This window comes from Microcaecilia unicolor, chromosome 7 (genome assembly GCF_901765095.1).
Source record: "Microcaecilia unicolor chromosome 7, aMicUni1.1, whole genome shotgun sequence".
Lineage (NCBI taxonomy): Eukaryota > Metazoa > Chordata > Amphibia > Gymnophiona > Siphonopidae > Microcaecilia > Microcaecilia unicolor.
In genome coordinates this window covers 199,512,385-199,526,497 of record NC_044037.1, presented here as the reverse complement: position 1 = coordinate 199,526,497, position 14,113 = coordinate 199,512,385, and the positions used below count along the sequence as shown (strand labels likewise).

The following is a 14,113-nucleotide window of genomic DNA, read 5'->3' as shown; positions in this document are numbered from 1 at the left end:
TTTGATTAAATTCACATTCCATTGAAGAATGTGACCATTAAAGGACCAAGGAAGTCAGACGCTTACTAAGATACTCTTTGGTCTATGGGATCTGGAACAGAAGTATGGTTTACACTAACAAAGCAAATTAGCAAATCTCATTTAAGGAGATATGTAGCCATAACATCCTCTGCTAACTTAATGTCCATCTTCAAGTTAAAAGAAGAGCAATGGCAATTTATGAAGAGGACTGCATTAAAAAAAAAAAAAAAAGCAAAGATGCATTTTTCAAAGCAGATACCTGATATAAACAAATACAGTCTGAGGAATACCTTAATATTAATGGATCTTTCCTGCTGATGGCAACTGCTGGAACGTGTGAATTTTCAGACCAAGTCAGTCTCTCAAGTTCAGAAATGGCAAAAAATGATACAGATACAGGCCTCTGCTAGCCACAGAAAAATACCAGCATTCTAACATTAAGGGGCCCTTTTACAAAGCTGCGGTAAGCACTAACACGTACTTACCATAGCAAAAAATGTTGTACCACAGGTGCACTGAGGTGTTTTGTGTTAATTTTAGGATATGCGTATATTACCCACATCTTAAAAAATAACATTTCTTTTTTTGCAATGTGGGCATGTCTGGGGGTGGAAAGCAGGCATGTTCTGTGCTAAGCGGTTAACGCAGCTACACTGCCGTGCAATAACCAATTAGCATGCGAGCCCTTATTACCTACATAATGGGTGGTGGTAATGACAAAATTAGCATGTGGCCACTAATACAAAAATAGGAAATTCTGCCATTTTATCCCAGCAGTAAAAATGGCCTTAGCGGATAGGAAAGACCCATAGAAGAGTGAACCAAGGCCACTTTTTATTGCTATTTGGAAAAGGGCCCCTTAAAGGATGGAGGCCATGGAAAGTATCGCAAGGTAAGGGCTGAGACCTAGTCACTAAGCTGCATTCACTGTTGACACAACAATTAACAGTTAGTTAATGTGGGTGCCCCATTAGTTGTTAAGTGGTCACCAGGTGGAATGGTGTAATATAAAGATAAGTATGGAGAGGGTTCATTCAAAAATGAAGGTTCTAGACTTCAAAAAAACTAACTTTGTGCAGATGGGAGATTGCTTCAAGGAACTGTTGTCTGGATGGGGACATCTGGATAAAGTAGGAAAGCAGCAGGCAAAACTGAAAGGAGCTACTCTAAGATCAACAAGCCTTTTTGTAAGGAAAGTAAATACATGTAAGAGGAAAAGAAAGCTGCTTTGGTTCTCAAAAGTAGTAGTTGAAAAGGTAAGGAAAAAGAGGTTAGCTTTCAATAAGCTACAAGAGATCACAGAAAGACGAAGACAGAGAACAATATCTGTAAAAGCTAAGAGAATCTAGTTGAGTAGTCAGAAAAGCACAGCTGCAAATGGAAGAAAATATAGCCAACATAGTAAAAAGGGGGGGGGGGAAGACATTTTTTAGACACGTTAGTGATAGGAGGAAGTGCAAAAGTGGCATTGTGAGACTCAAAGGTGAAGGGGAGGAATATGTAGAAGCTGATAAAGATAAGGCAGAATTGTTTAACAAATATCTCTGTTCTGTGTTCACAATTGAAGGACCGGGAGCTGGGCTACAGAGGACAAAACAAACAGGAATGGAGATATGGTAGACCCTGAACTATTTTTAGAGGACTGGGTTTGTGACAGCTGGCTAAACTAAAGGTGGACAAAGCAATGGGGCCAGATGGTATACATCCAAGGGTACTGAAGGAATTTAGGGAAGTCCTGGCGGCTCCTCTGGCTGACCTTTTCAATGGTTCTTTAGGGTCAGGAGTGGTCCCAAAGAACTGGATAAGGAAAGATGTAGTCCCTTCTCCACAAAAGTGAAAATAAGGAAGAAATTGGGAACTACAGACTGGTAAGTCTGACTTCTGTGGTAAGTAAAGAAATAGGCTTGGAGGGTTAAGTGACTTGCCCAGAGTCACAAGGAGCTGCCTGTGCCTGCAGTGGGAATCGAACCCAGTTCCCCAGGACCAAAGTCCACCACTCTAACCACTAGGCCACTCCTCCACAAATCTGATTAATTTCTTTGACTGCGTGACCAGAGAGTTGGATCAAGGTAGAGCGATAGATGTGGTGTATTTACATTTTAGCAAAGCCTTAGACACGGTTTCGAAGACATGACAAATAAACTGAGTGCCCTCGGTACGGGCCCTAAAGTGACTGACTGGGTTAGGAACTGCTTGAGTGGAAGGCGACAGAGGGTTCTGTATCTGTGAGCCTTCAATCACACTACTGAGGATGTTTTTCTCCTATTTTATATTTCCTTCCCCCCCGATCATACTCAGTTTGGTCACTGCAGCAACCATGTAGCCTGTCTCTCCTTACATTCATGCGCCCTAAGTCCAATAAACTAGCCATTATTTCTACATAATAACCACAACTACCTCCCTCCACCCCTCAGGACTGTGAACATCCCAAGCTCCATCCAACCAGGAGAACAAAGTCCTGACCCAAGAAGCAAACTGAAGACCTTCTGCATGGTAATGCACATACCATCTAAGCCACCAAGCTGATCTCCATTTTTTTTTTAGAAGTCTTTATTGAGCAGAATAAACATAAAACATAATATGCTATACACGGCTCTAAACATCGTATTCCAAGTGAGCCAACCAGAACCACGAACAAAATACAATAAAAATACCTTATAGAATCGTCAGACCCCCAATAACACATTGTATACTTCAATTTTTTAGCCATTTTATTAGAACCCTTCCCACCCTCCCCCCACGTACTTAATTCCCCTTCTACACCCCCCCCCCCCCCCCCGAGTCTCCCTCCCTGGACAACCCCCTCCCCCCTCTCCCAGACCAAGCATCTGTTGTTGTTAGCACTCATTCAGAAATGGCAGCCACACTTGTTCCCATTTAGGAAGGGTTCTCCTTTTCTTAGCAGTCAATCTCTCCATCTCACATATATATTTCACTTTCGTGATCCATTCTGTCAGTGAGGGGACCTTCAAAACCCTCCAGTGTTTTGCCAGGTTTATCCGGGCTGCGTGCAAGGCTCCCCGTACCAACATCCATTGGTATGACTTTAAACCCTCAGGCCTATGCCCTAATATATAAATCAAGGGATGCCACTGTACAGACCCTCCTGCCCATTTTTGAAGCCTACATTGGACTCCCCTCCAGTACGCCTGCGCCTTACGATAGGTCCACCAGATGTGTCCCATGGTTCCTGTCTCCCCACATTGCCTCCAGCACAACCTTGTCACCGACGGGTACATGTGATGTAACCTTACCAGCGTAAAGTACCATCTATAAAAGACTTTGACTACATTCTCCTGCAAAGCTACTGATCTTACAGATTTCAATATACCTTTCTCCAACTGTTCCCAGTTTTTCTCCGACAGTGTGAAATGTAACTCTTGTTCCCACCTCTTTCTATGTGTGTTAGTGGGTCTATACCGGGCTCCTATTTGTCGATATAAAGAGGCAATCAACCCACGTGTGGTCTTAAAGTCAACACACAGTAGCTCTAATGGATGGGCCTCCCTCTTCATGCACCCTACATAAGTGGGTCCTTGCATGTAGTGTGTAGCCTGTAAGTATGCGTAATGATAAGCTGATCTCCATTTTTCCCTTTTTAACTAGAGTGGAAAAGTGCTATGAAAATATATAAATCCGCTATTTTTCAGGCGAAAATAATTTACTTCGTTTCACTTACAGGAAGTACATTTTCCTTCTCTAAAAAGCTATTTGGCTTATTTAGGGCTTTAGTGTAACATACTGTCTCAGATACCGATGAAGAATGTTTTCCTTCCTCTTCTTGTCTGGCTATCTTTTTTCAGAAAAAAAATAATTTAAAAATTAGGAACTTAGTTCCACCTGATTTACAATCCGTAGTTGATTTTTCCATTTCTGCTTCTGAAACTTCCTTATCTATTCCTGCTAATCAGCATTGGAATGCCTTTTCTCTGGTTAGTACCATGGAAGTTAAGGGTTTATTACCCAAACTTTCAGCTTCTGCTTGTTTACTGGACAGTTGCCCTTCATATCTATATTACTTATAACATCTTTAATTATTATTTGGCTTACATCTTTTGTTAACTCCCTACTACAACAAGACCTCTACTCAGTTGAATTGGGGGGAATCATTCTTACTCCTATTCTTAAAAAATTTAATTTGGACCCTACGCTTCCAGCTAATTTTAGACCGGTAGCCAGTATTGTAGCCTCTCAACTGACTTCTTATCTGGATAAACACAATTGCTTAAGTCCATTACAATTTGGATTTTGATCTTTTCACACTACAGAGTTGGCCTTGCTTTCTCTCGTTTCAGATGCCAGGTCTCTGGCTAGAGGTATTCCACTTATTTTACTACAATCTGATCTCACCGCTGCATTTGATACAGTTGATTATGATATTCTTCTTTTTAAGCTTAATTCTATTGGAATCTCAGATATTGTATTACATTGGTTTAAAGAATTTTTGATCACAGACATTAAAGAGTCAAAATGAGATACGCTTTCAGAATCTTGGTATCAACCATGTGGAGTCCCACAGGGTTCCCCATTATCACCCATCTTGTTCAACGTTGATATGACCCAGATGAACTTTGGTTTCTCCTCCCTAGGTGTAAAATACTACTCTTATGCTGATGATATGTTTCTATTAATTCCAATTGAGAAGGGACTGAGCGATATTTCATCAGTGGTGGCATCCTGTATTTCTAAAATTAATAACTATAGTCTTATCCACGGATTTAAATTGAAGACTGATAAGACTAAACCTCTCTGGTTGGATTGAAGTATTGATTATGTCCTTTATTCTCTATTTCTGATAATCTTTCTTTAAAGGATGACAGAACATCAAAGGTTCTTGGCATCATCTTGGATACCACTCTTTCTTTTGAACCTCAAGTAAATCATATCTCACAAGTTTTATTTTTTAAGCTTCGTCAACATCGTCATTTTTTTCATGCTCAACATTTTGCTACTTTAATGCAGGCTACTGTATTATCTCATTTTAACTACTGTATATCTATCCATTACTGTTAAACTTTGCTCAGAACTACAGATCTTGCAAAACACTGCAGCCAAATTGATATTAAGACTTAAAAGATCGGATAGTTCTTCAGCTCTTTTTTCTATTCACTGGCTCCCATTTCAAGCTTATGTTCTGTTTAAACTATCCTATATAATATTTAAAATGTTTGATGGCTTTGTTCCTGCTTATATTCCTGATTTTTTTCATTTCCTTCTGTTAACAGTTTCATTAGAACGAGAGACCCATTTTGCTTGTTTCTGCCTTGTTGTTTCAGAAGTCAGATACAACCATTAACTTGAGGCTTCTTTCATTTATCAAGCTCCTCTTTTGGTCATCTCTTCCATTAGAATTGCATTTTTTGGTTTCTTACTATTCTTTTTGTAAAAACATTTTTATTTAAGAAATTTAAGGGGTTAATTTTTTTTTTTTCATTTCTTGTTACCCACTTTGAACCACTTTTGTGGGAGTTAGAGGGATACAAGAGCCATATTACACTACAATATTTATTACTACTAACCAGGAGTGAAAATAAGTTTAAAAACCAAACAAAACATAGGATGCCAGGGAACCTTAACTCCTAATTTTTCTTCTTTTTCACTACTTCATGCTATAGTTTCTGTTTGCAGGCCTTACTCCCTCTATTTTGCTCTGTTCTTTATGTATTTTTATTTTGCACTTTTTTTGTTTTTGCTTATTCTCTTTTTGTTCTACTGAAATGTAGGAATCAGATGCAAAATTTTAAGTACCAGGTAATTTAACTCCTGGGATTTTCCAGTCCTGAAAATAGATAATTTAGACCTTATCTGCTAATTTTCTTTCCTTGTGTCCCTCTAGACTTTTGGTTTATGCTTTCCTTCCAGCAGGTAGAGTCTGAGAACTAATGAGTTATGATGTCATCCTTTAAGAATCCTGTGCAGCTTCCTGGCCAGTCACTATTTATTACAACAAAGCAATAAGGCAGTAAGAATTCCCCAAGTTCTAAGAGCAAACCATCAACAGACAATTCAAAGCTAAAGTTACATAAGAACTTCTGTTAGCTATACTGATGAAGAGAAGGAGAAGAAAGAAAAACATCCTGGAAAGCTTACCCTATTCCACTCAACATAAACTCTGCATGACAAAAAGGGTGGGCTCTGGACTGGTCTGGAAGAACCCAAATAAAAACTTGGGCATCCCTTTCGATTATGCCCCTCTGTGTTATCAGGGTACAAATTATATTGCAATAGAGCGGATCAAGTTGGGGGGGGGGGGGGTTGCACTATATGTTAAAGAGGGAATAGAGTCAAAAAAAATAAATATTCTACATGAAACAGATAGCAGCGTTGAGTCCTTATGGATAGAAATTCTATGTATGAAGGGAAAGAGTATACTGGTAGGGCTGTACTACTGTCCGCTAGGACAGAACGAACAGACAGATGAACAAATGTTTACAGAAATTAGGAAAGCTGGCAAATTGGGCAACATTATCATAACAGGTGATTTCAATTACCCCAATATTGACTGGATAAATGCTACATCAGGGAATGCTAGGGAGGTAAAATTCTTATAAGTAGTAAATGACTGCTTCTTGGAGCAACTGGTCCAAAAACTGACAAGAAGGGGAGCTATTTTAGATCTAGTCTTTACTGGAATGCAGGGCATGATACGAGAGGTAATGGTGCTGGATGCACTGGGAAATAGCGATCATATCATGCTCAAATTTGAGTCGATATCTGGAGAAGTCACTAAAGAAATCTACCATAGCAGCATTTAATTTTTGAAAGGGTGACTATGACAAAATCAGGAAAATGATTAAAAAGAAGCCAAAAGGGTCGGCCGCAAAGATTAGGACTTCAAATCAGGCATGGACATTATTTAAAAATACCATTGTGGAAGCCCAGACCAGATGTATTCCACATATTAGCAAAGGTGGAAAGAAGAGCAAACAATAGCCAGTGTGGTTAAAAGGTGAAGTGAAAGTGGCTATTAGAGCCAAAAGAGCATACTTCAAAGAATGGAAAAAAGATCCGAATAAAGAAAATAAAAGAAACATAAGTACTGTCAAGCTAGATGCAAAGCACTGATAAAGAAGGCTAAAAGAGAATATGAAAAAAAAAAAAAACTTGCCATGGATACAAAAACTCACAGCAACACCTTTTTCAGGTACATCAGAAGCAGAAAGCCTGTGAGGGAACCCGTGGTACTGTTAGATCATGAAGGACCAAAAGGGGCTCTCAGGGAGGACAAGGCCACAGCAGACAGATTGAATGAATTCTTTGCTTCAGTCTTTACGGAAGAAGATGTTTCATTACAGACCTCACATCCCATTTAAACTTCATACTTCAACATGGAACCTTCCCTAAAGAAAAGGGCAACATCCTACTCACCCCAATACCAAAAGCCACCAAGAAAAGATCAAATGGCATCACCAATTATCGTCCAGTAGCATCCATCCCATTGGTAGTCAAACTAATGGAAGGCTTGGTAACCAAACAAATTAATGACTACTTAGACAAATTCACAATACTACACGAATCACAATCAGGATTCCGTCCCTTACACAGCACCGAAATAGTACTACTTACCCTCTTAACTAAATTCAAGCAGGAAATAGCAATAGGTAAAAGCATACTTCTACTACAATTTGACATGTCCAGTGCATTCGACATGGTCAATCACAACATACTACTAAGACTCCCTGACTACTTTAGAATCAGCGGAAACATACTCAAATGGATAAAAGGCTTCCTAACCACAAGAACCTACCAAGTGAAAGATAGTACAAACATATCATCACCTTGGCAACCAGTCTGCTGAGTACTACAAGGATCCCCACTACCACCAATCCTTTTCAATCTCATGATGACCCCACTAGCCAAATCCTTAGCCATTTATATATGCAGATGACGTCACTATATATATCTCCTACAAACACGACCTGGCAGAAATCTCCAATAAAATCAAGCTCAGTTTGAACATCATGGACTCATGGGCAAACACATTCCAACTAAAACTTCTGCCTCGCATCACCTTATGCCTGGAACAGACTTCCCGAGCCCATACGCCATGCGCCCTCCCTGCCCATTTTCAAGTCCTTACTCAAAGCCCATCTCTTCTCCCTTGCTTTTGGCGCCTAACCACCTTCCCCATTCATGATACCTACACTGACTACATAGTTTGTAACCTTTAGATTGTAAGCTCTCTTGAGCAGGGACTGTCCTTCCCCATGTTTAAACTTGTACAGCACTGCGTAACCCTGGCAGCGCTATAGAAATGCTAAGTAGTAGTAGTAGTAGTAAAACTCAACACAGAAAAAACACAATGTCTAACAATCTCATCACAATATAACACATACAAATCCACAAATATTAACATCCCAGGCCACACCCTTCCTATTGCAGACCATCTGAAAATCCTTGGAGTAATAATCGACCGGAATCTCTCACTAGAGAATCAAGCAAATTCCACCATAAAGAAAATGTTCTACTCAATGTGGAAACTTAAGCGTGTGAAACCATTCCTCCCGAGGGAAATATTTCAAAACTTGATACAAACAATGGTACTGAGCCATGCAGACTACTACAACGGAATCTACGCGGGCCGTAAATTTGCAGATGACACAAAACTACTCAAAGTTGTCAAAACACACGCGGATTGTGAAAAATTGCAGGAAGACCTTAGGAAACTGGAAGGCTGAGCATCCAAAATGGCAGATGAAATTTCATGTAAACAAATGCAAAGTGATGCACATTGGGAAGAATAATCCAAATCACAGTTACCTGATGCTAGGGTCAACCTTAGGAGTCAGCACTCAAAAAACTGTCTAGGTGTCATTGTAGACCACCAGCTTTAAAAAGTGAGCAATTTTGGAGACCCTGAGACAACTGAAGAAAGATAAGCAAGTAGAGGATTTTGAGGACCTGGTCAATAAATATGGGTTGGATAAGAGGGATCACTTCCATTATTTGCAGGTGTCTCATTATCTGAGGAAGGAAGCATGGACAGTAGCTGCCCTAGAGGAAATTCAGATAGCTTACACAAGGGGCAATATCTAGATTGTACACAGGCTTAAGCACCCAAGACAATCCAGAACTGAAATCATGGATTAAGGGGAGGTGGAAGATTTAACATTCAAATTAGAATATTGAAACACAGATAGGAAAAGGACAGCTCAACTGTGGGCCTTACAAAAGGTGCTTGGTAGCCAATATACTGGAACATGGTTAAAAATCTCTCTAATGGTACTATACAGTATACTGGGTAGCAATAATTTGTCAGGATAGGGACAAATCATATTGGAGGGGATGTGGGGGGGGTGGTGAAGGGGACTAATAGAATGTATCGTGGGATTGTTCATTGGTGAATGTGGGGAATAGAGTCTAATAGGATGTATCGTGGGATTGTTCATTGGTGCAAGTTTTTTTAAGGATGCCAACTACTGAACAGGCCAATGTTGAGATTAGACAAGGAAGAGGTAGAATTGATAAAATGGATTAACACTACTACCAGATTGACTACTGCACAGGTTTAGAGCCAGACAAGGAAGATTTCATTGAGATAATGAAAGGTAAATTGCACCGTGTGTATGAAATGATGCGACTGGCAGCTCAGTTTTAGGATAATGTGGATAGGCTTGAGAGAGTCTAGCAGAAAAGCAGAAGCTGGAGGGCTGTGGGTAGCATTCACTGCTCACCTTAATTTATTTATTAGTATTTACCACCTTTTTGAAGGAATTCACTCAATGATCTTTCCTCCAGTGTGATTTATTACACCTATGGGAAAGTTATTGGAAAATACTGGATTGGTCAAGGTGGGGGAGAGTGAAGCTCTTAGGTGAAGAGAGGAGTTCTATGATGAAAATCCATTTGAATTGTTGAGTGAGCTGGTATGTAAAAGGAACAATTTAATACTACTGTATTATTATAAGACTGGTACAGAAATAAAAAGGAAAGAAAAAGGAAAGGAAAGACAGCACATGTATGTTTTCTGCAAAAACTAATTACTATTAGCCCTCTGGATTAATTATCTTCAATTTCTAGCTTCAGCTACAATTACCCTTTAATGAAGGGTTTTAAAAAATGAAGCACTGCGAAGGACTTTTGATCCAAGAAACTATAATAGGAATATTCAGATTTTGCGTCACTAGATGGAAGTTCCTAACATCTGATCAATCATGTTTAAACTGGACCTCAAACAATTATGGGCTGTACAACAGAAATGAACAACATAAAAATTAAACAGGAGCCATAAGGCTTGACAATGCTTGAATTAAACAGTCTGAAATATATGGTCAAATATAAGACAAACAACTTCTCAGAAAAATCCATTGGACAGTTACCACTGCCCATCTAGCTGCAAAGCAAAAATACCAGCACCAGTATATGAATTAACACTTATGCAATGCACCGGATATTCTAGGTACCTTTAGTCTGTTCTGAAGTGCTTGGCTCTGATACTGCTTTTTTTTTAAGTTCAACTCCAGAAAACTGTGTTATGACCTATCAAACAAAAATAAAATTCAGTTTTATTTGATTCAAATAACAGATGGCTTTCAATTAAATAAACCTAGGTTTGGCTGGCCTAAGCAATGCATTGCTTTGTAGAAGATCACTGGTTTGGTCGGGGATGCTGCAGAGGCAGCACTTAGCCCCAGCTGGAGGGAGCTGTAGTCATCACTTAAGAATGGCTGGATTCAGGGTTCATGAATGTTGTGCAGCGTAGCGTATGCCTTGTAGCGCTATAGAAATGCTAAATAGTAGTAGTAGTAATGAATGTACAGTTCTAGATGAAGTGCTGGAATATGATTCTCAGCCATGTGACACAAGGATTAGAATAATTGGGTGGGTGCCACTTGCACAACTTTATCCATAGTGCTTTCCTTAAACAATAACATTAAATAGACCAACGTTTGTTGTACCTTTAAAGAAGGCTTGTAGCTTTCTACAGCAACTTCCATCTTGTGGCTTTCTACAGTGAGCCCACAGCTCATGGCTTTAAACAGATTACTTCCTAATTAAGATTTACAGTGAACTTTTGCAAGTTCATTCTTCATACACTCTCACCTTTAGTTTATCTTAGTATATACATCTTTTCTTTGCACAGCACAAAGCAGGCTTAACAGATTCATAAGCTGCCTATAAAGCTTTCCTAAATGAATCACACTTTATAAGGTCACAGCGGGAGCAATCAAAGACCACAATAAACACTCTGCACTGATACTATTTTCTAATTTGCATCAATAGATAACCTTTATGGCAACTAATCCAATATCACTATATTAATTCAAGACCTCAGCGGTGACTCATTTCACATGAGTATCCCTAACTAATGACCCACCAATATTGACATCAGTCTGTATTTCACTTTTATTTGACAAGGAACTTTTTTTTTTTAATTTAGAACCAATTCTAAAAGAGAGTCATATAAAAAAATGTTTTAGAAAAAAACTTGTTAACTTATATTTGCCTTAATAAGAGCAATTCAAAACCTCAAGATAGGCCATGTTTCACAATCACTGCTTCAAAGGCTGGTCCTTAATTCTAGAAAACAAAAACATAACATTAAAAAATTAAGTTAAAAACTTTCTAAAAAAAAAAAAATCTTTATATGCCTCTTTTAGAATTAGTTCTAAATACAATAAAAAGATTACACAGTTGTTCTTGGTCAAAAAAATGTGAGATACACTGATGATGATATTGGCGAGTCATGAGTTAGGGATACTCATGTAAAACAAGTCACCACCGAGGTCTTGAGTCAATATAATGATATTGGATTAGTTGCCATAAATTTATTTATTTGTAGCATTTATACCCCGCTCTTTCCCGCTCGATAGCAGGTTTAGTGCGGCTTATAATGTATGGGTAAAGGTATCACAGAGATAACACAGTTGTACAGAGTAGGACAAAAGGAAGAGGTGTGGGGGGAAGAATTGAAATATGGGTAGTGTTAGTGGTGTGGATTAGGTTCGTAAATTAAGTTGGGTTGTTTGGATAGGCTTGTTTGAAGAGGTAGGTTTTCAGCAGCTTTTGGAAGGGCAGGTGTTTGTTGGTTGTTCAGATATATCTTGGTATGGCGTTCCAGAGTTGGCTACCTATAACGGAGAAGTTGGATGCGTAATAGGTTTTGTATTTGAGACCTTTGCAATTAGGAAGGTGAAGATTAAGATATGTTCGAGAAGATTTGGACCCGTTCCTGGCTGGAAGGTCGATTAGATTGGTCATGTAACTTGGAGATTCTCTGTGGAGGATCTTGTGGATCAGTGTGTGGACTTTGAAATTTATTCGTTCTCTATGCTGCAAATTTAAAAAACAGTATCCGTGCAGAGTGTTTATTGTGGTCTTTGAAGCTTTTCTAAACACAACTGTTCAGATACTGCTTCCAGCTTGTTTGTCTCTATACACAACGCAAAATATATGCAAAAAAAAATGGAGCATTTTCAGTTGTTCCTCCTAGTTTGATTGTCTCCAAACATTACAAACATTAAAACCTAAGTACAGCCCTGTGCAACTACATCCAATTCTAATAAAATGGCTACTTCCCCAGTCCTCTCACAGCTACCTGGCAATATTCAACAATACTCAATATTTGACTTTTAGTCAGAACACTTCACTCAGCATACATATTATTCCTTTGTCTCTGCCCCAGACACTGGCAATTCCTTATCTACTATAATAAAACTCACCCTCAACGTTCTGAAGACAACGTTCTGAAGTCACTCAGTCACTCACTGAAGGGTTCATGGATTCATGGTGGTGAAGCCACAACACTGACCATGTCTCTCTGCCCCACCCTCGCATGACGGACCAATCAGAAAAAACACCCTCAACATTCTGAAACACAAAGGACCATCACAACACCGTTCCCAGGCAACGTAAGACGGACCAATCAGAGGAAACTACGTGACAATAAGGGAGGAGCATTCCCCAGCAGAATGGCTCATTATCTGTGCAGCATGGAGAGCACAGAACCACCGCTGGAACGAGAGAAGAATATTCCTGCTGTGGGTATGTGCAAAAATAGACCGGGGGAGTGGGGGAGAAATTTTTAAATGCCTAATGCCAGTACTGAAGAGTGCCAGAGGGCCTATAGCACAGACTATATTTGGGATCGCTTGACATGGAGTCAGAGGAGCCGGAAAACAACGTGCCCGTCACCATCTGGGACGTGGGCGAACAGGACAAGCTGCGGCCCAGCTGGAAGGATTACCCGTGACCCAGCCAGCAGCAAACAGCGACCAAGGAAGGGGGAGGAGTACTCCTTCCCTGCCTAGGAATCGCTGGAGACTGGCTGCCAAACTAACGAAACAACCGCACACCGACGCACCACCTCCATCATTCGAAAGGCATCCACTCTTTCTTCAACAGAAATGCAAACTAATAATACAAAACAAACAAAGAATACATGGTTTCTCAGGCGGCTGCAGGTAACTCCCCACCCCCTTCCTCTTCCCTTTTTGCCGAAGCGGCCAAGGACGTGCCCAACCATCCCCAGCCTCAGGCAAGCTGTCTCCCACCTCGGGGATTCCCCGAGCACCCGGAAAAAGACGGCGCTGATTCCTGCAGCGCATAAATGTTCCAGCATTCCCCTGCAGCCGGCCTGAAATGGACCAAACATACCGGATCACCCCCCGATGGCCCGAGACCGTGCTCTTCTCCCTTCCGCCAACTTAAAACAACCATGCCCGTCCTCAGGCAAGCCGTCACCCACCTCCAGGATGCCCAGAACCCCAGCCCAATGGAAAAGGATGGCGCTGCTTCCAACAGCACATTTCTCTTCCAGCATTCCCCTACAGCAGCCCTGAAACGGCCAAAAAATACCGACAAAGAACGTGCTCCTCTACCTTCCGCCCATCTAAAACAACACTGCTGCCTCAGCACAACACAAAAAAAAAAAAAAAACATGGAAAAAAAAAACAACACTCAACAAAGGCTGACCCCCCTACAACCACATTTACATTTCACCAACAGAAAGACCCCCCTCCACAAACCTCCTTGACAGACAAAACCACACACACACAATACAACAGAAACACACCCTCAAAGCCACACACCAATCCAACCCACTTTGCCAGCACAGCACATCCCCCAACCCCCAAGCAAAAAACAAAACAAA

General features: G+C 40.3%; 1 protein-coding gene across 2 annotated transcripts in view; it reads right to left on the bottom strand.

Annotated features, from left to right (window-relative positions):
• GTF3C3 (general transcription factor IIIC subunit 3) overlaps positions 1 to 14,113 on the bottom strand; it is a 102,242-nt gene that overhangs the window by 57,393 nt on the left and 30,736 nt on the right. For both annotated transcript variants that reach the window (XM_030209743.1, XM_030209744.1), the window contains exon 8: positions 10,425 to 10,500. In XM_030209743.1, coding sequence (XP_030065603.1) covers positions 10,425 to 10,500 — 76 coding nt within the window. The remainder of the gene's footprint in view (positions 1 to 10,424; positions 10,501 to 14,113) is intronic.